At 44.5% G+C, this 23,810-nt stretch overlaps 1 protein-coding gene across 3 annotated transcripts in view; it reads right to left on the reverse strand.

Moving 5' to 3' along the window:
• pik3r3 (phosphoinositide-3-kinase regulatory subunit 3) overlaps window positions 1–23,810 on the reverse strand; it is a 62,322-nt gene that overhangs the window by 12,214 nt on the left and 26,298 nt on the right. Inside the window, exon 1 of one of the 3 annotated variants that reach the window (XM_005808376.2) lies at window positions 1,170–1,663. The exons of the other annotated variants lie outside the window; for them this stretch is intronic. Within the exon in view, the coding sequence (XP_005808433.1) occupies window positions 1,170–1,284 (115 nt within the window). The 5' untranslated portion in view covers window positions 1,285–1,663. Of the gene's footprint in view, window positions 1–1,169; window positions 1,664–23,810 lie in introns of those variants that run through there. 3 annotated transcript variants of the gene reach the window in all.

Raw genomic sequence — 23,810 nt, forward strand, 5'->3', positions numbered from 1 at the left:
AACCAGAGAAGATGAGGAGCAACAAAACACTGCAGAAACTCAGCCGAGTCGTTTTCCTGCAGCGTCGCATCAGGATGATCATCAACCTGCAGCTCAAAGGTCCAGGAAACCGACCCGGTTCTCACCGGACCTCAGCGGGTCAGTGGTGACTTGACACAATGAGGAACGAATGAAGCAGGAAGACGCAGCGATCCGGTAACAGGCGCTGAAATACACTGCAGAGAAGACGGACGGAGGATTCTGTCCGGGTTTTACTCCATCTGAATCCCCATCCCCCCTGAACGCAGCGCTGAGCTCAGAAAGATCCGGAAATAAAGAACTAAAGCTGCTGATTCACAGGAAACGCTGAACTATTTCACCTCCAATCAAACATCGTCCAAATATTACAGATTACTGCATAAAGTCCTGTTGAAGAGCTGCTAGCCGCTAACAGACGGTTTGTGTTAGAAACCCAGAATCAGTCTGCAGGAAACAATCTGTCACTTTAACAAAGAGAAGCAGATCTGCTGCTGTAATTTATGTAATATGTGTCCAAACAGACAAAGATCAGGCAGAGGAATGCATCCACGCAGTCAGAAAACAATCCCAATATTTATGGTGTGGAAACCATGTAGCTTTTATCTGTGAATCTAATAAGAATAAAAATGAGGATTTTAAAGCATCTCTACCACCTTATTTCAGGTAAAGATGACAAAATTCTTCCTCTAAACATGGGGTTTTTCCACTGGTGAAAGCTGCAGGCTATTGGGGAAAGTTCAGGTAAAAGCAATTTTTTTTTTACCATTTCCTTTACCTCAAATGTTCAAGAATTCAGTCTTTAGACAAACCTGGGCTGGTTTACAGATTATTCAATAAAGGTTTGGGATTTAGGGCAACTAACGTAGTTTACATGGTTTAAAAAAAGGGGGAAAAAGCTTTGACATAATGCTCAGTTTATAGAAATTCACTCCAAGTTTCTTAATCTGAAATAAAGCACTTAAAATGTGTGGAATATTCCTTTAAACATCTCTGAATCAGAAGCCAGTCCAGCATTAATGGAGTCCAGCGGGACGAAGCTGTTAAACCTTCCACTGATTCCAGGGGGAACCAAACCGAACACAGCACCACCTCGCCCCCTACAGCCAGATGGCCCGCTCCCGTGTCTCGTCCCTCCCGGTACCCCCGCCTACCTGGAGGCTGATCCATCTCCAGGTAGAAGATCAGCTCGGTGGAATAGGGCATCATCACGTCCCGCCAGTCTCCGTCCTCTCCGGGTTTCTCTGCCGTCCACACCGTGTTGTACATCGCTTTCAACGGGACGGGTGAAAACGGCCGAAAGTAACAAACTGACGTCTATAATTATAATAAAATCTGTTTAAGGTATAAGTTAGTCTATCTATAAACCTGCAAGTCGTCCGTCTGAATGCCTGCTTCAGAGTAAAATAAATAGATACAAAGCGAAAAGCTTGTTCCGGGCTTCGGCTGTTTTCTCACACATGCTAACAGCTCGGGGCTCTTCATGGAGGCCCACTATGCCTGAACAAAAGTCCGCTCCATTAAAACACAAATTAAAACCGGGCCGTTAGCTCCATGTCTATCAGCGGTCTCCTTTCCTTCTCCTCCACACAAACCTCCGTCCTATCGGCTCCATTTTTAGACGAGTAGTGAGCAATTGAGGCTGGCCTGGCGGAGTCAGACACCGGCCGGACCGTACCACTCCACCGAGGAACACTACGGGGTGGACGGGGTATTTAAAACATGGGATCTCGCTGAAAAAAGATTGCAGCTAATAAATTCTATTATTTTAAGACTTTAAAAGGAATCAGAACCGAAGTTCTGAATTTATTTGTCCATCAAATCGAGGTTTTAGTTGCAGAAGTCTTTTTAAAATCGCTCTGTCACCCCTGGTGTACAAATCAGAGTGGGAAACCCCATACTCTCCCGCCTCCTGACATGCCAGCCACTGCGCGCATGCGCAGAGCTCCAGGCTCAGGAGGAGAATGCCGTCAGCCGTTGACCTCCAGTTCCAGTTCTCCTAAGAAATATATCTATTGGTGGGTGATAATGAATCAGTTTAACTGTGGTTTTCCAGAGAAATTAAAACACATCTGGTGTTAGGTTATTTCCAAACTGTGGAGTTGATTCATTTACAGAGAGAAAGTTTATTCCCAAGAGGAAAATATCTCAGGTAGAGCCACTTTTAACATGAGTGAATATCTCAGCAGATTCAGCCCAAGTGCAGAGGTTGAAGTTCAAAAATGACCAGAACCTCTGAAGATTCTATAAGCCTCAGTAAGCAGGTTAGCAGCAGCTAATCTACAGCAGAATGGCAATGGCCTAGCTAAAGTTCAGACCCCAACCTGATTGAAATGCGATTCAGAAACCTGAGCAGAAACACATTTCAACAAAGCATAATGAAATAATGCAACACTGAATGCAAACACAATGAAACAAGATTCAAACACAACTATCAACAAGTCACATCAAAACAGAGAAGGAACATGCTAATGCTAGGCTAACATAGCTGCTGAAAGTACAAAAGTCTGTTTGGATGTGGAGTGGGAGTGGTGGGGTTGGGCTGTGATGTGTTCACTGACTCAGACTGCTTTCGGTCACTTCGATATAATCCTTTCCAGAATTACCGTCTGACATCTTCTGCTGCAGAATTATGATGTGTGGCTCCCATCAACGATGGAAAAACGTAACCTGGTTCAGATGCTTGGAAAACTATTGGATGCGATTTAGTTCCACATATAGAAGTGGCACCAATTTGAGTTATTTTTGGGTGAAAACATCGGAAACGGGCCGTTCAGGCTGCCATGAAAGTCAGTTACAGTCGGAAAACATGAAATCATTTAGTTTGAGTCGTATTTCCTGCTGAACATAGCCAGAGTTTGTTGATCTGAACATTTTGGTGTGATAACACTAAAAAAAAAAAAAAATCTATGAGGGGGTTGATTTTAGTACATGTATGAAGAATTGGACCTTGATTATTAAATAACTTGGAATGATATCAAGGACAAAAACATAACAAATCCTGATGAGTCCATCCCTCATTCAGATCAGTAGGTTTACCACATATCGACATGCATGGCGCTGCTCCATCGCTGCATTTCAAACAGTTACATTTCCATGTGAATCAGAATACAGAAGAAAGTTTGTTTTTAAAATAAAAGGAAGCGTATCAGTTTAAAATGAGTTCTCTGTGTGCTTCACAAATGGTTAAAAACATTAAAGAAAGAAATTAAAGGATATTTTCTTGAAAAATAATCTAATTTTGCAGAAAAATCCCAACCAACATCTATTTCTTTCATCTGTTGGAACATGAACTGGACCCAGTTGGAGGAGAACAACAGGACCCAGACCCAGACGCCCCCACATGGTAATCTGCAGCTGATAGCATAATATCAATAAAATATCAGCTGGCGTCAGTAATTACAGCTGCCCAGAGCGTCTGTGGCGTCCCACTTCAGGATGAATAAAAGCCTGCTGGTCCGTCCGTCTGAGGACAGCAGAGGAAGAGGAGGAGGAGGAAGAGTGGGTGTGTTTAAAGCTGCTGTATTACGTTTTCTCCCAGATGGCTCGTGCCGGACCCTGAAAGTGTGTCAACCAGCTTTAATTGCTGCTGCCGCTGTGTGTGTGGCGCAGATGGAGCCCAACAATGACACAGGAACTGACTCTGGGCTTGGTCACACAAAGAGGCGCGGGGGAATTAATCTGCCCCGTCTGCGGCCGTTTAACTGCCCCGACGACAGCAGACCGCCCCGCTCTAATTACCCCCCAGACACCTGGGTCGGTGCATTCTGAATGAGATGCAAACACAGCAGGAAATGCATGACCCAGCATGCAATGGGCCTAAAGAAGTGGATTGGGGTCATAAATTCATAACTTTAATCTTCTGAGGTCAATAGCATTAGCTTCTGCTAAATACCATGCTGGTGTAGAGCTATAGCATTAGATTTAGCTACATATCATCTTGGAGTGGCACCTTAACAGAAGGTTTCACTAAATGTCATGTCAGAAAAGCGCGTTAGCATTAGCTTCTGCTAAACATGTTGGTATAGCATTTAGCATTAGCTTCTGCTAAATTCCATGTTGGAGTGGTGCTTTGGCGCTAGCAGAAGTAATCTTTATAGTTAGCACTTTAGGTTTAGCGTAGCTAGCTTTCTAGCTAGCAGTGCTCACCACTGTTAGCTGTTAGTTGTTCTCAAGTTGGCCTGACTCCAGTTCCTGATCCTCCAGTTCCTGATCCTCACTAAAAGCTGCAGGATTCTGGAAGGTTTTCTGGTCAGACGAGACGAAGACAGACGAACAGGAGCAGCTCCTCTGGTCTGCACGGTGGTAGCGGTGTTATGGTTTGGCCTTCAGTAATTGTGGAGCTGCTGATGACGGTAAATGTCTCCAAACTCTGCAGACGTTGACCATCAAGGTTCCTGGATGGAAGCAGGAGTTTGGGATCCAAAAACCCAAAGAATGCTCCAGATTATTCCTGTTTTCATTCCCTAACCGAGAACATGCTGTCTGTCGGTGTGTTCGCAGAGGTTTTAGTGTTGATGCATTTAATGACCATTAAAAACAAACAGATTTTTCATTTTTGGGCCTGCTGATGGAAGGAAAACTGACTTTCAACAGATTGAAGTGGTTCTGGTGAAGGGTGATTGAACGTGTCTCTCCTTGGAGCAACTGCTCTTAAGTCTCAAACTGTCGAGGGGTCAGATGTCCGCCAGCAGGTCCTGAGGAAACACTAAAGATAATTGGTTCCAGGTTTACGCATCAATAATTCAACACAATTTGCATTTTTAAGCACATCTAAGTGATGAAGATTTCTCACTAGTGACAGAAATGAATCTGCAGATGACTGCATACACCAGCATGGAGAAGAGCTGAGATCCTGCTAAAGCTGCACCTGTCAGCCTATCGGCTCGCTCCGTCCCGGCGCTTTGCTGCACCTGTTAGCCTATCAGCTTCGCTCACGTTTCTGTTCAAACTGGGAGCAGCAGGCGGATTCCAATGATGCCGCTGTCCCTGGAAACGTTTTCTGTTCCTGAACAACCTCAAACCTCTGCCGTTGTCCCAGAAGAACAAGCAGTTCAGCTGTAATCAGGCCGTTATCTCTCTGAGGTCAAACACCACCTGCAAGCCGAGCCAAAGCTAAAAGCTGACGGTTCGTCCAAACAGAAACGTTTTTCCAGAGATAGAGGCCGACCGATACGGCCAGCTCTGATGACCCACCGACACCTGGCGACCGCCGGCTTATCGGCCGCAGCTTCCAGTCTGTGACATCAAAGCGCCACAAGGACGACTCCGCCTGGAATCTGCTAATTAACCAGGATTCATCGGACGACCTTTGACCTCAGCGACAGCAGAAGACCCTGCAGAATTAGGAAATATCTGATCAGGAGGTGAAGGCAGCAGGAAGTAAATCAGCACACAGCCGCCGGCTAACAGTTGATCGCTGCGTCAGAAGGAACCAGGAACTCATGAAAAGAAAAAGTTTCAAAACTTTGTCCTATTTCTGAAGGTCAAACCAACGACCTTCCTCTGGCGCCTCCAACAGCACCAAACACCACAACGTCTCAATAATCCCCACTATCCTCTCTAAAAGGGGCGGAGCCATCATCTTCAAACAGACTCAGATCTTGCCACATATTCCCAATTGGATTTAGGTCTGGACTTTGACTGGGCCATTCTAACACATAAATATTTTTTGATCTAATGCAGAATTTAGATCAAAACACATCAGGCCATGGTGTGTCCTGGAACATCGCGACCTTCATGTTTCAGGACACATCAAGGTCATGAATGTCCTCAAAATGGTAAAACAAAGGATTAACAAACAGTTAAAACGTTAATAAATATCTGTCTGCATTTTATGAGAAATTAAATATTTGCTCACGTTGGTCTCCTCTGCATCCAGAACCAGACATGGAGACGCAGCATTCAGCTTCTATGCACCACAAATCTGGAATAAACTTCAAGAAAACTGCAAAACAGCCGAAACACTGAGATTCTTTACATCTGGGCTGCAGACCCAGCTGGTAAGAGCTGCTTCCAAACCACAATAAATGGAATATTGATCAACATATTTGATGCTCATTGATGATTCTGATGATGGCAGATGACAAAATGTAATGTTTGTTCTCAAACTGGTGATTATATGATGGTGTAATAACTTTGTATTTTTGTGTTTTTATAATGTAGAGCATGTTGAACTGCCTTGTTTCTGAAATGTGCAGAACAAATAAACTTGACTGATGATGTAATTTGGTGGTATATGACGGGCATTTCATTTATCCATTTATTAATTATAGATTTGCTTCTCTGATAACGATGACAGGAATCTTTATCCCAAAAATAACCAAACTCAGTTTAAGGTCTGAGCTGGACCAGATGTTTCACATCACAGGAATAACAGTAAACGTCTGGTATTCACCGGGGTCAGAGGTCACAGCTGCCACCGAATAACTACAGTCTGAAACTACTGGAGACCCACAGCAAGAACAACAGAGTCACAGGCTAAGAATGATCTTACAATTATGAGAATAAAGTCATAATAATGCGATAAAACCATTAAAATAACGTGAGAATGAAGTTGTAACATTGCCAGAATAAAGTGCAGCTGTTTTCTCATTTTACTTTATTGTTGTAATTCAATTAGTTTCTTAGTCAGGCCTTATTAGTCTGTTGTCTCTCAAACAGCAGATAAACCTCAATATGAATTAACCGTGTTAGCACTGGACGCTAACAGCTACGGTCTTCCTGTGTGTGATTTGGGTCGTCAACAGAACCGGACCGGTGGAGACTGAAGGGAACCATCAGAGCTGACCCTCCCTCCATCCAGGACCTGTACAGGTCAAGGGTCAGGAGGTCAGCTTGCAGTTACCAGCTCTGCAGACCCCACATATGCTGGACATGAACTGTTTAGATTTTTGCCTCCAGGGTGGCGCTACAGAGACGGAGTCTTCATTCAGATCCGGATTCGGACCGTTCATCCTTCTCTTCCTCAACTGTAAATATTCATATTTCCATGAAAAACATAAATATAACAACAGCGAGAACAAAGTCAAAAACTTTTTTTTTTTTCTCAAACTGTGTGAATAAACTGGATGACCTGCATTCAGCTGTAAATGTGTAGCTGTTGGTGACTCTGTTTAAAACAGCAAATCATTTCCCAGCATGTCTGACTCTGTGCAGCAGGATGTGAGCTCAGCGCTGCTCAGCGGCCAAATGTAGCTGTGACAGGAAATATGGCCTCTCTGCAGGCTCACTGCAGACGCCGTGGCGCTGACGTCCCAGTTCCTCCTGCAGCATATGCTCCGGCTGTGAGCGCACACAGCTGCCCCGATTCACCCGCATCCTGGTCCTAACGCCATCATGAAGCATCTTCTCTGCCTCCAGCGCCACAGAGAGGAGTCCAACTGTCCCCCCTGTTTGAGAAGAGCGGCCGCTCTCTGAAGACTGGTCCCGGTGGAAACAGATCTCCAGGCGAAGATTCAGTTAAGACAGGATGATTCAGATCACAGAAACGGCTGTGATCAGGATTCATGGGGATCAGGGGCCACAAGGCGTACAAATGCTTCTAACTGTCTATTCTATGGAGGCCGACAGACGCAGGACACAAATAAATAATGCAAACTCCAAAACAAACACAAAGATGCAGAAGAAAAATAAAAATGCTGCAACAGCAGAAAATAGAAGCAAATAGGAAAATAGCAAAAATAGAAAGTTTAAAAATTTCCAAGTTCACACCACAAATCAAAAGTCCTCCACACCACTAGGGGGAGTCGAGCCAAATCACACAGGAACAGACCATCAGTAAAGACAGGATGTTCAGGATCAAGATGTAGGAAGAAAGAAGAGTCGTGAACTTTACAATTTTATAGAACAGCAGCATGTTTAGTAGGTAATATTAACTACTGCATACTCCCCCTAGTGGTCCGGAGGACTTACTGCTGTTTGTGCAATTTGCTGCCTTTTCCCTATTGTTTCTATTCCCGAGGTTGCAACATTTTTCATTACAATTTGTTTTATTAATTGCAGGTTTTGGCTGCTGTTTTCTGTGACTGGAGGATGATTCGTTCGCAGCGTTTCTCTGTTGAAAGGTTTTGTGTTTTGGAGTTTACATCAGTCGGGCATTTGGTATTTGTTTCGCCATTTGCTCCACGTTTACATCTGTCATCAGCCATAACATTTTATTATGTACTTTAAAAGGTTTAACACACAGTTAAACCGTCTCAGCGCCACCATAGAAGCTGGAGTTTACTGCCACCCAATACCGTCGAATAACATAACTCCAAGTATTCCAGCTTCCCAACCTGCATTTTATTTAGGAATAAGCACATTTTCCACTAAGGACAGAAAAATCTGTTATCATCCCTCTACCAGGCTCCGCCTCCAGGTTACTGGCTCCGCCCTCCTCTGGCCCCGCCCCCTCCATGCAGGCCGATAATCCCGACTCAGGTGAAGTCATCCTGCAATGTGAGCGTTCCCATGATGCATTGGTCTGAAAGGTTTGATCTGCTGAGCAGCATCTTTATTTTTCCTCTGCAGATTTCTGGTGACTTCTCCAGTTTGGATCTTTTGTTTGGGTTTCTCGTCGCTCTCCTCCCCCTCGCTGCTATATTTGCTCTCGGCCCACACACCGCCCTCCCTCCCGGTTGCCATGGCAGCACCATGGCTCAGCATTATTCCCGCAGCAGCAGCAGCCGGTCGGCAGCGCTGGAGGACCTGCGCGCTCCAGAACCAGGCCAGCAGGTCCTGGAAAGGTCCAAACAAAGCTCAGAGGGTGGCGAACCCTTTCCTAGGAAGCGGGGGCGTCCAGAGACTTTTCTTTGCTCTGCACCAATATTTTATGTTGAAATGAAAGATTTTCATTCAAGCTGAACTGATTCTTGTGGCATACATTTTGTTTTTAGTTTAATCTGGATTAAAAAGATTAAAAAGTATTGATCAGTCCAAGACATGAGTAGATTTTATTTACTATTAAGCTACAGGTAGTCAAAATGTTTTCAATGTTAGCAAAAGCACTAAACAATATATTTCCCTAAGTTTAAAATCAATAAATCTGTTTACTGTGTAACTACAGGCTGCTGTTCCACAGCAATGCATTCTGGGTACAGAATAAACGCCATGCTGCAACACAACATGGCGGAGAAAGTGAGGAAGGAAATGTTTTTTTTTTTACCCCTCCAGGGTCTTTTGTGGCTCTAGTGTCCCTTATATGACAGCAGGCTGACAGGAAACGGGGAAGGAGAGGAGGGAAGACATGCGGCAAATGTCGTCGGGTCCGGGAGTCGAACCCGCGACGGCCGCGTCGAGGACTGAAGGCCTCCAAATACGGGTCGCGCTAACCGCTACGCCACCACGGCACGCCCCTAGGAAGGAAATGTTTTTAAAGTTAGCAAAGATGCTAAATGAAAAATTAGCTCCTTTATTAGCGCATTAGCTCGGCTCACATCTGGTTCTCGTCTGACACTTTAAATTCAGAAATGGGAAAAATTTAATTTGGACATTATCTAATAAAACATTGTGATTTTGCTTTGTAGACTTTTTCTAACTCAACTCATAAAACTAAACTGGATTACGGCGTTCCTCAGGGACGGGGAATCAGCCCCGTGTCGTTTTATTCCTTTCTTTTAATGAAAAAAGCAGATTTATGAGGAGCATTAAACGCTATAGAATCATGGTTGAAAGCAAATAAAATATACCAACATAAGTTTAAGAATAGAATTTATTTTCAGTTTGTTCTGGAGTTTATTCTGTTCACAGCATGAAGCTGAATAAAAACGTTCTGTTGAGGAACTCTGCGTCGTTTTGTTTCTCAAGGTTCAGGAGAAGCAGGCGGGTTGGGGTTTTCTTTGCTGCTCCTTGGTTTCTTGATGAGCTGCATGTTCTTGTCTGTTGGAAACATGCAACTCGTTTGAAGTCCTGCAGCTGCAGCTTTTAGTGCAGAGTCAGCAGATTCTGGAGCAACACAAAGGTTGCTTCAAGATATAAATACTTGTTCCTGTCATCTGAGCAGTTTATGGCCAGTTTGTTTATTCTAAGTTTTTAACTAAATGTAATGAAGAACGTCTGAACCGAGTCGGTTCCTCTGCTGGCTTTCTGCTACATAAACATAAAAATATCGTCTTCATGATGTAAATCAGCTTTGATCTCTTCTAATTTTACTCAAGAGAAAAATAAAACAGCAGATCCGTGATCAGCAGCTGGCTAACGGATAGAAAACAACTCGGAACCAAATCTGCATCACACCAAACTGGACCTGTTCTGAAATTTGTAATAATGAAGGGAGGAACTGCTTAACGCGGTGGTGTCATGTGAAATCTGTTTTTATCCTTCCATCAGCTTTTAATGTTCCCATAAAAAACAAACCCGCAGTGTTACTCTGACACTTTCATGTTTTTTGTTTTGACCCCTCCAGGGGTCTTTTTGTGGCTCTCGAGCCCCTTTTTTACAAAGTAGGCTGACAGGAAAGAGGAAAGGAGAGGAGGGAAGACATGCAGTAAACGTCGCCAGGTCCGGGAGTCGAACCCACGACGGCCACGTCGGGGACTTGAGGCCTCCAAATGTGAGTCGTGCTAACCCCTACGCCACCACGGCACGCCCGACGCTTTCATGTTTGAGAAATCTTCCAATCTCCATGGCAACCATTCCGCTGTTAAAACGCCTGGGTGGACCTAGCCCCGCCTTCGCGGCGTAGCTCCTTCGGTTCCTGGCACAAAAACCAAAAATTAGAGAAACTCTTAACATCTTTAGCCTGGATGATCCAGACGATTGGAACCAGACCCTGCAGGTTCTAGAGGCCCGTCAGAGAAGACGAGCGCGCTCAGTGTGAGCAGAGCTGCAGGTGGATGTAATCCCCTAACAGGATGACGACAGATTGGACCACATTAATGAGATGAGCCGGCAGGAAGAGTCCAAGTTCCTCCACTGCTTCTTCAGAGTAAACCTTGTCAGATAAGAGGCTCTGCACTGAGACAGAGATGGAGGATTTAGTTAACAAGCTAATGAACGGTCCAATTACAAAAGACCGCAGAGTCCTGGAGCCACTCATTTATGAACAGAACCAAGTTCTGCCGGACCCGTCAGAACATCAGATTCATTTGGGGCTTTTCATGATTCATATCAACCTTTTTCTTCCAGGATGAGATGATCTACAGAACAGGGAGCATGAGTTCACATTTAGGACCAGAACCACAAACAGCCGCTAAGATGCGCATGAACAGCAAAACCCGTGAATGTCACAGAACCAACAGGTTCTGGTGAGTGATGATGACTGGCTCTGGACTGACCAGTACCTCATGAAAACGCCCAAAAACCTCCACCAACATCTACAGGTTGGGAAAGTCTTGAACCAGGAAGAAGATTCAAACTTTCCTCCTCAGATGACAGGAAACCACCAAAGTTCAAATCATGACCGTTAATCTGCTGGACGAACGGCGGTCTGCAGACATGCACAAACAAAATGTCTTCTGGAGAAACAAACACCGACAAGACGAGACTTTAAAACTAAAAACAATCAAATATGGCTATACTGCCTTTGCCATATGAAAAGCACTAGACAGTACAGCTAAACTCTTCCCTGATCCAAAGACTCTGAGGCAAGTTGACCTTTTATCCACAGGTTTAATGGTTTCAAGGAAGTGTGAAACTGAAACACACAAAAGGGGATACAAGACTTACAAACATATTCAAAAATATTTAACATCCACCGCAACAACCAAAAAATGATGTAAGAAATAATGATATATAATAATATATTAAACATAACCTACCCACAATGCTTCGTCCGGGCAAAGACAGATACAGATTAAACTGGATTGATTAAACACATGGGTGACATGAATCTAACGCAGCTTGGCTTCCTGGCCGAAGTCACATGACCTGCAGCTGGGCCGCACCTCTTAAAGGGAAAGCCCCACCCATATACACACACATAAATCCCCAACAACACACTCCCCGCCTGGCATGCCCCCATGCCACACATTAGACTACAACAGGCCTTAGTCGTTCGGAGAGAAGAGAAGCACTATCTCTGTGACAGGCCTGAGGAAGAGTGAAGAACCTTCTGCTTTGCAGATCTTGACCTCCACCTTCCTGACCTTGCCATCCGTGCTTGGGAAAGTCTGTGTCACAAGTCCAAGAGGCCATTCGTTCCTTGCCAACTGAACGGTCTTGAGGAGTACGACACTTCCTTGTGTAATGTTTGGTTGAGTTACCAGCCACTTTCTGCGTGGCTGCAAGGTTGGGAGAAACTGTTTCCGCCAGCGGTCCCAGAAGGTGTTAGATAAATGTTGGACCTGGCGCCACTGCCGCTTGTAAAGGTCAGAAGCTCCAAACTCTCCTGCAGGTGCTGAAACAATGTTTATTTTCTGAGTGAGTAAAGCAGCAGGTGTTAGGATAAATGAATCATCAGGGTCAGTGGTCACAGGAACTAGAGGTCGAGCATTAATGATTGCTGCAACCTCTGCCATGAAAGTTGTCAGAACTTCATGAGAAAGTTTGTCTTTCATCTGGAGGAACATAGAGTCAAGAATCCGCCTTGCAAGTCCTATCATCCTCTCCCAAGTCCCGCCAAAATGAGAGGCATGTGGAGGATTGAATGTCCACACACAACCTTGATCTGACAGGTATGTTTGCACTGTGGTATTGTCCATGTTGGAAGGTATGTTCAGCTCTTTACAAGCACCGATGAAGTTTGTGCCACGATCCGAGTAGATGTGTTTGACTGGTCCACGAACTGCAATGAATCGCCTGAAGGCATTGATAAAGCTAGATGATTCAAGGGATTCAATGACTTCAATGTGAATGGCTCTCACACTCATACAAGTGAATATTACAGCCCAGCGCTTACTATGTGAAAGACCACCTCTTGTCCGTCGCGAGCAGATGATCCAAGGACCAAAAATATCAAGTCCAATATGTGTAAAAGGAGGATCTGTAGACAGGCGAGCTGCTGGGAGGTCAGCCATTTTCTGAACACTAACGGGAGCTCTAAGTCGTCGACAGACCACACAGTGATGGATAACGCTGCTTGTCTTCCTCTTCCCACCAATAATCCAGAAGCCGGCAGACCGAATGGCACCTTCAGTAAAGAGACGGCCCTGGTGATGTACCTGCTCGTGGTGGTGTCGAATGATCAATGTCGCAATATGATGCTGTGCTGGAATAATCACTGGGCTTTTCTCACTTTGACCAAGGTTGGAATGCTGAAGGCGACCACCAACCTTTAGCAGACCGTCCATGGCAATGAAAGGATCCAAGTTCTTTAGAGGGCTGCTTTGTGGCATTTTTTTCTGTTCCTGAATACACTTAATCTCCTGGGAATATGTCTCCTCTTGTACTGATTTGATGATGATGGCTGAAGCTTGATTTCTCTCCTCAACACTGACATGTGACTTGCAGTAATGCCAGCCTCTGCAGGAATTGCTTTGTGCTGCCTTGACATGAAAAAGATGTGCTATGTGCACAAGGCAGGCCACTGCACAGGTGAGTGACTTCCAGGAAGAAAATCTAGCAAATCGTTGAGAACCTAGATGATCAGGGGATGTTGTTGTGCTCAAAGTAGATGCCAAAGGTCGCACATCAGGATCTGTATCTGGCTCAACCAGATCGCAGCTTCTCTTGGAGACCACTGCCTCAGGCAAGTAGAGAAACTTAGGTCCAGCCAACCAGTTGGTATATACGAGTCGACCAGCAACAACAAACCGGGTTGCATGATCTGCTGGGTTCTGATCTGTGGGTACAAAGTGCCATTGATTTGGGTTAGATGATCTTCTGATCCGTAGTATACGATTACTGACGTATACGTAGAACCGCCTGGTTTCGTTGTGAATATAGCCCAAAACGACCTTACTATCTGTATAGTAAGATACATCACTAAGCTGAAAGTTTAGTTCTGTAGACACTAGGCCAGCTAGCTCAACAGCCAGCACCGCTGCACAGAGCTCTAATCTGGGGATTGTATGCTCTGGACGTGGGGCTAGTTTGGCTTTTCCCATGACAAACCCAATCTGATTGTTACCTTCACCATCTGTGACTTTCAAATACGCAACCGAAGCAATAGCTTTAGTTGAAGCATCACAGAATACACACAACTCTTTCTTGTCAGCGGCTGAAGGTGACATTTTGGTGTACAATCTGGGAATTGGAAGTTGAGATAGTTCGGTCAAAGAAGCCCTCCATGCAATCCAGGCTTCCTCTCCTTCCTTTGGTAGAGGGGTGTCCCAATCTCCACTACCTGTTGTGAGCTCTCTTAAGATTGCCTTGCCTTGGATAGTGATTGGTGCTGCGAAACCAAGAGGGTCGTACAGACTGTTGATTGTAGATAAGACACCACGTCGAGTGTATGGCTTTATCTCCTTTGAGACACTAAAGTGAAAACAGTCTGTCTGGAGGTTCCAGCAGAGTCCAAGACTACGTTGCATTGGAAGCTGATCGACATCAAGATCTAGCTCTTTCAAATCACTTGCCCGATCAGATGGTGGAAAAGCCTCCATGACTTCCTTGCTGTTAGCTGCGATCTTGTGCAGTCTCAGGTTTGACTTGGAGAGAACATCCTGGGTTCTTTTGAGCAAGCTGATGGCAGCTTCAGTTGTGGGTAGAGACTTCAGCCCGTCATCCACATAGAAGTCATTCATCACGAAATGCTGAACATCACTGTCGACATGGAACTCACCACCTTGAACAGACTGGTGCAGACCATTGATGGCCACTGCAGGAGATGGTCTATTTCCAAAGACATGGACTCTCATCCGATACTCGACGATGTCTTTGGAGAGGTCATTGTCTTCAAACCAAAGGAAACGTAAAAAGTTTCTGTCCTCCTCTTTAACTAGAAAGCAGTAGAACATCTGCTCAATGTCTGCTGTGAAGGCAATTGCTTCTTCTCTGAAGCGAATCAGAACTCCAAGGAGTGCATTGTTCAAGTCAGGTCCAGTTAACAGCACATCATTGAGTGATATACCATTTAACTGAGAACTCGAATCAAAGACAACCCAAATTTGTTTTGGCTTTCTTGGGTGGTAAACACCGAATGTGGGCAAGTACCACCTTTCTTCATCTTCACTGAGTGGAGGAGCCAACTCAGCATGGTTATTCTTGAACATTTTGTCCATGAAGCTCAGGAAGTGCTCTCTCATTTCAGGCTTCTTCTCAAGGTTGCGTCTGAGAGATGTGAGACGCTTCAGTGCATGAGACCTATTATTGGGAAGCCGGGGGCGTGGATGTTTAAAAGGCAATGGTGCTATCCAACTATTGTTTGAGTCTTTGCAAAGTCCTTCCTGCATTATCTTCATGAAGCACCCATCCTGAATCGAAGGTGCTACTTGGTTGTCATCTTTGGTTCTCTGAAACACCGAGCATCCTAGATGGGCAGCTTCACAAATAGATGACTCCTCTGAACATCCTGGAATGCGTTCGTTGACTGCAAATCCACCATATGTTTCCTTAACATGAAACACATTTGGACATGATTGGAAAAGTGTTGGACGTCCAATATCTGAAGCAGTGGTGAAGAAGGTACACACTGTTGGTGGTTTGTGCACTTTGCCCAGGCATACGTTGCCTACTATCACCCACCCCAAGTCCAGCTTCTGTGCATAGGGCAGGTTGTGTGTGCCGTTCACCTGTTTGCGGACTTTGTGAACACGGAGAATATCACGGCCCAGAAGAAGCATGATTGGTGCTTTTGGATCAACCTCTGGGATCAAGTGCGCCAGTGACTTCAGATGATGGTGGAGTGCTACATCGGGAGTTGGAATCTCATCTCTGTTGTTTGGGATGTCATTACACTCTATAAGACTTGGTAGTGGGAGGTGGACAGTTCCATCCAGAGATTCCACTTCATAGCCGGTAGCTCTTCTTCCTGATACTTGCTTCACTCCAGCGCATGTTCTCAAGGTGTAAGGAGAACTTGAACTTGTGTCACTGAAAACCTCAAAGAACTGTGATGTAACTAACGAACGGTTGCTTTGTTCGTCTAAGATGGCGTAGACCAGGGGTGGCGAACACGCGGCTCTCGAGCCGCATGCGGCTCTCGACCAATAAGAATGCGGCTCTTTGCCTGTTACCATATTTTCTATATACTGTGGCTCTTTCCTCGTTTCATGTTTCTTTTCTTCTTTTTTTTATATCTTAAACACACTTAAATCCATCAGGGGTTATTAAAAACAAATAATATTTTAAAATTAATAAATTAATTTGACAGATTGGGTGTTTTTTATGAGACGTAAGACGTAAGAGACGTAAGTGACCGCCAATCATATGCGCGGATTACGTCTCATGCCGGGAAATTAGGTAAACATTTTATATGCATGCAGACCGCAGACTTACCTTCTTTGTAAAAATGGTAAAATGCAAAGCTAAACGAAAATATGACGATGAACACAGGACATTTCTGGAAGAATGGGAAGATGCTTACTTTTTTATTGAACGGAATGGCAAATCGCTCTGTTTATTATGCGATACCACGATATCACATTACAAGGCTTCAAACCTTCAGCGTCATTTTAGCACACTCCATGCTAATATTGACAAGGATTTCCCCAAAGGTACTGAACTACGGAAGCAAAAATTGAGCACATTGAAAAGCCAGGTAAAAAGACAGTCTCAAATGTTTCAGCAATTGACCAAGCGTGGAGAAGCTGTGACACTTGCATCCTATAAAGTGGCAGACTGAAATCTCTTTTGAAAGAAGGCCCTGTTGCGTTTTGGAGAGTTGTGCCAACTGAAAAATACCCGTGTGTAAAAAGAGCCGCCCTCAAACTGCTGTCGATGTTCTCCTCAACATATGTCTGCGAATCCCTGTTTTCTACCTTGATACACGTGAAGTCCAAGCATCGGTCCGTTCTGACTGACACTCACGTAAAGGAACTGCTCCGAGTGGCTATAACTGAATACCAACCTGATTTGCAGAGGATTACTAGAAACAAGAGATGCCAGAAATCCCACTGAGATTATCACCCCATCACCTCCAGCAAGGTAAGAAACTCTGTGATGTAGTTTGAAAAAAATACCATCTGACTAAACATGCCTGTGTGAATATTTCAATATTGATCAATTTACATTATACAGGCCCTATCTATGTATCTGAAGTGTGTTCATTAGTTGCGTGTGTCAGAGCGAGGGATAGAGAGAGCAGTGCCTGTGTGTGTGTGGAGAGGGGGGTGTCTGACCTCCAGGGTAGTTGCTGTATTACCTCTGGCTAAGCTGCATTTGATGTGTGTGTTGAGGGTGGACACTTGAGGGTTATGTTGTAAGAAGAGGAGTGTGTTATTAGAAAAATATATGGTTTTAATTATGTGTGTTTGTGTGCGCATGTGTGTGTGTCTGTCTTGGCAGGTCAGCGCGTGGTGTGGCTCTTGGACTTTCACAGTTAAAGATTTCGGCTCTTTGTGTCTAACTTGTTCGCCACCCCTGGCGTAGACTCTCATAGCCTTGTCCTTAGACCCAGACGGATAAACCTTTACGAGGCTTATTTTAGAACATGATTTCTCAGCGAGATCTCCACCATAAACTTGAGTGCACTGGGCATTGACCTGAGATTGAACAGGGATTTCAAGCTCCCTGCCGTGCCTTGATGCAGGATCTACTTCTGCTGCCCAAGGTGCTGGCCCAGGGTGAAGTACTGTGGGGTGCCTTTCGCTGTTGCATTCTGCGCACAGAATGTTAGCTGTGCATTTTTTTGCGACATGCAGTGTGGAGGAGCAACATTTAAAGCAAATATGATTCTCCTTCAAGAAGTTCTTACGATCTTCAATGGACTTCTCTCTAAATGCTCGACATTTATGCAGAGGATGTGGCTTTTTATGCAGAGGACACATTTTCTTGCAATCGTCAGATTTTGAGAAGAGCTCGTTTGTGTTTGAGGTAACTTCAGTTTTGTGCGTAGAAACCTCTCTGTGTCTGTTCGCCTTCCAAGCTGTCCGCTCAGCCTTTGGAGCAATCTCCTCTTGAGTGTTGAGATTAAAACTTGGGTCGTTCCTAACGCTTGCTTCTTGACTGATGAAATCCACGAAGTAACCAAATGGTGGATATGAGACCTGATATCTTTGCTTGTATAACGAACCTACTGATGCCCATTTTTCCTGTAGGTTAAAGGGTAGCTTTCGCAGGATGGGATTGATGCCTCTTGCCGTGTCAAGGAAGGTAAGTCCAGGTAAGTCTCCTTCGTCCTTAGCTGCCAAGAGTTCGCTTAATAAATCACTCAACTTGAGTAACTTGGAAGAATCTTGGTTCATTATTTTGGGAAATGTCTCAATTCGTTTGAAGAGGGCGTCTTCTATCATTTCTGCAGAACCATATGTTTGGTCAAGCCGGTTCCAAATCATAGTCAGTCCTGCGTCTGGGCGGTTTATGTGGATCGCTCTAATTTGCTCCACATGTTCGGCTGAATCTTTGCCTAGCCACTTCAGCAGAAGATCCATCTCCTCACTGGATGTCAAATGTAAACCATGGATGGCAGACTGAAATGATCGTTTCCAAGCCCTGTAGTTCTGAGGTTTATCATTAAACTTGAGTAAACCCGTAGACACCAGTTCCCGTCGAGCCAGATAGCGAACAAAGTCATTCACGTTCAAATCGTCAAATTTAGGATTTGAAAATGATGAATGTGGAGGATGATCACTGACGTTCACTTGTGGCGTGAAGGGTCGTGTTGGAGTAAAGTGATCATGTTCGAGTCGAACTGTGTTTTTCTCACGAGTGAGCTGCTGCTGGGGAGTCTGGCAAAATAACTGGGTTCCTGAATCATCTTTCTTTGGAATGAAAGGCTTAACGTCTGACATAAGATGCATAGGTGAAGCCTCAGCATCTGGCTGCGGCTTTGAAGGAAGCGTGAGTTGTTTATCCACATCCAACTGTTGACCGTGGTTGAGAACGTACTCTTTCGTTCGTTTGGTGGCTTCTAAGGAAGGTATTTCCCAGTTAAGCTGATTGGATGGATTTTTTTTCATATCGGCAGCTGCTTCCAGTGCTTCAGCTTCAGCGACAGCTGCAGCCGTTTCCTTTTTTATGCTCAGAATGTCCATTGATGCTTCCAATTTAGCCTTTTGCAGTTTTAAGTTAGCCTCCTCTTCAGCAAAGGCGAGGCGTGCTTTTGCTGCTTCCGCTTTTGCTCTTGCTTTAGCAGCAGCAGACTCTGTAGTAGATGCTCTTGACTGTACAGAAGAACATGAAGCTTGAGATCGTGTCTCCCACGTTGCAGCCTCCTCCGTCATGATTACTTGTTTTCTTGTTGTGATTTAGAGAGGTGAATGTTGTAATAATAATTCACTGGCTGGGTACGTTGATGCGTATTTCGAGTCTTCCAGCTTAAACTGCGATGTCTAGCACGCTGAGAAGTGTGGTTTCACTATACTGCCTTTGCCATATGAAAAGCACTAGACAGTACAGCTAAACTCTTCCCTGATCCAAAGACTCTGAGGCAAGTTGACCTTTTGTCCACAGGTTTAATGGTTTCAAGGAAGTGTGAAACTGAAACACACAAAAGGGGATACAAGACTTACAAACATATTCAAAAATATTTAACATCCACCGCAACAACCAAAAAATGATGTAAGAAATAATGATATATAATAATATATTAAACATAACCTACCCACAATGCTTCGTCCGGGCAAAGATAGATACAGATTAAACTGGATTGATTAAACACATGGGTGACATGAATCTAACGCAGCTTGGCTTCCTGGCCGAAGTCACATGACCTGCAGCTGGGCCGCACCTCTTAAAGGGAAAGCCCCACCCATATACACACACATAAATCCCCAACAACACAATGGCAGAGGCAGCATCATGCTAGTAATATCAGTGCTCTGGACAGAAACTTCTTGAAACTCTGAAAACTGTAAAAACCTTTGTTTTTGTTTGTTTATTCAATAATTTATGAATGTCGCAAAATAAATCAATGTCACATCAATTTGAAAGGATAATAAATACTTTCAAAAACATGAATACAAAGGATATTATATCTGTAATTTCAGTTCTTTTAGTTAGCTTTATAAACGCAAAATATAATTCACTTAGTTACAGTTTTTCCCAGTAGTTTTTATTTCAGTTAACAAAATATTTTCTCAATTTCAGCTTTTATTTTGTTAGTTTTAGTTAACTATAATTACCTTTGTGTGTCTGTGTGTGTGTAGCTCCAAAACTAACTTGACAGAGTTTGTGTTTCTCCAGAAATCTTTATTTTCCATCATTTGAAGATTATTTTAAAATATTTTAATCTCTCGGTTCTTTGCTGATGTTTCATGGATCCAGAATCCAACCAGCCTGACACCATGTTGTCGTCTGGTTTGCAGCAGAGAATCTGACAAAATACAGTCTGCTTTAAGAGAACTTAAAACTTACATGATTTAGATTATTAAGTCATAAAACCTGCGTTAGCTTAGAGCAACGTTTAAGTTTGATACAGACCTGCAGGTCGAAAACCAAACCTTCATAAACTGATTTCTACTGTACAGTAATGCATGTTTGAGAACAGGTTCACCTGTCAGTGGCTGCAGATTAAGGAAGAGGAATTTATGATAATCTGTTGTCAGGTTTTGCCAAACATTTGATGAGCCGCAGTAAAAAAACACTTGATTAAACCATGAACCTGCAGATTCTCTTCATCAGAATCAAATCTGAACAGAAACCTGAGCTGAACCAACAAATGTCACCCAGAATAAACTTATAATCTAAAGAGCAGAGTTAAAAACATCTCTACAAACATTAATGTAACATTAAATTTCCCAGAATCGTGGATTTAAAAGTGCATCAGAATAAGTCGGTGACCTTTTATTCTGTTTCTGTCCTAAAATATGTATCAAATCTGCTGAAACAACCAAATCCTGCTGGAGAAATTTATCATTTCTGAGTATTCCCTTAAAAACCCCGCAGGGATTTTAAACACTTCCATTCAGATTAACGTAGAAGTTCATGTTTTATTGCTGATCTTCAGCTAAAAATAATCAGCAGGAAAGTTTTTCCACAGGGTGATTACGCCTCCGTCATGCTGAACATTTCAGAGATTGAAATAAATATTTGATCCAGCAGCTCCTCTAAAAGACAAGAAACCACCAGAACATTGGCATCACAACCAGTTTCTGGTTCAGTTTGACCTTCTTCCAGCAGCAGGTTGGTTCAGTGGGCTAACGGCTCCGGTACTGGGAGCTCCTCCCTGATCTCTGCTCATCTGTTCATGTCGTTTCTATTGGGACTGAATGATGTGGGGAAAAAATCAATGAGGCTGGAAATGAAACCTTTGAAAAACCGACGTTTTCAATCGTTTAATTTATTCAGTCGCTGTTATTTCCTGTGATTGGCCAGTCTAGTCATAAAGTCGTTGCTAACTTCGTTTCCATCCAACTGTCATGTGAATTTTAAAGTGAACTTTTGAAATGTCACACAAAAGAAAAGAAAAAGGAAAATGTGAATTAGGTGTTTCTGTTTGGAACGAATCAACCAGGCGAAGCGTAAATTCATGAGCTGTTGACGCTACGCATGGCTGTGATAAACAGGAAGTGGAAAAAGAACCATCTCTGAAAGCAGGACAGAGCTGGAGGTTTGGACATACACTTGTTTTGGGGTTTAGTGCCTCTGGTAAGGCGCAGACCGTCCAGTGACATGTCAGTCCTGCTTTCTTCTGATTTACCTGTTAATATTTTTACCTTTTTTGGCTCTAAATAATATTATGGGATGTCACCGAACGTCTCCTGTCTACCGCAGACAGTAAAGAGCTAAACTTGTCCACAGGAATATGACTGAAACATTTTTCATTAGTTATTCAGTTCACATTAGCGGCGTACGCTAAAGGTTTTAGAAGTCAGAACGACGATTCCCTCTTTGGAGGAAGGATTGGTCGGCCAAAGTGAAGCCGCTTCCTCTGTTTTAATTTAACGCTGTTTTGTGCAATTATTCCTGCTGTCGGATCCGTCTCTCCTTTGGTTCCGTTTTTGTCTCCAGCGCATTAATTTCTCGTCAACGTTGTTAAAAGCAACATGCAGCTGAACCTGCGCGGCTCATGGTGGGATAATTAACACTGGAGAACAATGGCAGCGGCCGGACGGTGCCGGCGGCGCTAAGAGCCCGCAGCGTGACGCGTTATCAGATGGAGGACAACGCACCGCCGCCCCCCACGCCGCCGCCGCCGCCGCCCTGGTGTTATCGCCAGGACACAGGGAGCCTTTCAGCAGCTCAGTATCAGCGATCTTCACCAGACAGCCGGCTGCAGACAGGGCGGGGGAGGGGTCGGAGGTCGACGGCGAGGCCACAGATTTACGTCCGCTCTGGGTTGACCTCGTGACCTCTGTGAGGGGGGGGGGGCTCACATATGGAGCTGCGATGGTGGTGGGGGTTAATGCCGGGATGCAGACAGTTCCTCGTTTAAATTAATCCAAGGATCAGATTTGGGGATTTTCAATTCGTGCTCTGACCTCGGCGCTTCAGCCGCATGATAACGTCTGCAGCTCCCAGGCGGCCGCGGGATGACGACGAGGCCGCAGCCTGCTGATTGGCTCCTCCACAAGGTCAGCAGCCTGAATGTCACATTATCACAGAGAGCTGATCTGCAGTGAACAGATACAGACTTTATCCAGGATAGAGCTAGAGATTCCAGATCTGCTCTACTTCACAGAGACGTTCCTCTGGTGAAACGCTTCATGGACCTGACCCTGAGGAACGCCACCATCCAGCAGGGCGCAGTCTGCTCCTCCATGTCAGAACCAATCAGGAAACGGATTCATCATTTAGGAGGATTCACCGACACAAAGGAAAGAGGTTTCCAGAGACTTTCTCCAGAATTATACTGATTTTCAGTCATTAGTGATATTTTGGTTCAGATGATTTCACACCTGACTTCACGTGTCCAATGGTGTTCCACAAGGTTCTGTCCTAACTCCCCTTCTCTTTATAAACAGCTTATACGCTAACACTGATGACACAGCACCAACAAAATCACATCATCTGCTCATAACAAAGCAGAACTGACCCAAAGATAACCTGGAACCGTCAAACTGGGACTGGACAGAAATCTGGTCCACTGCTTCACCAGACAGACAAAAACTAGACATTACAGAAAGCATCGTTAAAGTTTTACTTCAAATGAAAGAAAGAACCAGAAAAAATACACAACCATCAGTTCTGAGGAAGCTCAGAGTGATTTCCCCCTGATGGTCCGGTCGACCCGGTTCTACTGGAACCAGAACTCCATCATCTGCTCCACCTCCAGCTGCTGTGGTTCTGAGTCAAACCAACCTGTTCCCCTCCTGGCCTGTGGGGGCGCTGCACCAAGAACCACTGAAGGAAACGACACAAAAACCTCTGAAGTCACTGAGAGCAACTTCCTTCTTCACCAGATGGAAACAAGATGGAGGATTTTAGTGTTGGAGGATTTCTTTTTAGTCTTTGGCTGAAGACCAGGAGCCATTTCTGCTGCTAGCGCTAGGCTAGCACGTTAGCTTTGGTTGTATTTACCCAGAATGCCCTGCGCTGTTGTCCACTTCCTTCTTTTGGAGCAGTCTCTGGTCCGCTTGGCGTTCAGACCAAAGTTTAGACGACCAGAGGTCAGAGGTCGATAAGCGTTCTCACCTCACCAACCGAATTGGACTTTCTACACAAACGGACCGGAATTGGATTAAGGCGGACCGAGCCGTGTTGGTGTGAATGCAGCCTAAAAAATCTCTCCTGCTTCTGTCTGCAGCAGATTTCTTCATCAGGAGGAATCGGAGGGAGAGATTTCCGCTCCCGGCAGCCTGAGAGGAAATGTGAGAGGAACGGTGGAACATTCATCGTCTCCTGGACAGAAGGAAAATTTCTCCGGCTCGTCGGTTCAGAATCAAATTTTTACT

The sequence above is a fragment of the Xiphophorus maculatus genome, chromosome 9 (genome assembly GCF_002775205.1).
Source record: "Xiphophorus maculatus strain JP 163 A chromosome 9, X_maculatus-5.0-male, whole genome shotgun sequence".
NCBI classification, from domain to species: Eukaryota; Metazoa; Chordata; class Actinopteri; order Cyprinodontiformes; family Poeciliidae; genus Xiphophorus; species Xiphophorus maculatus.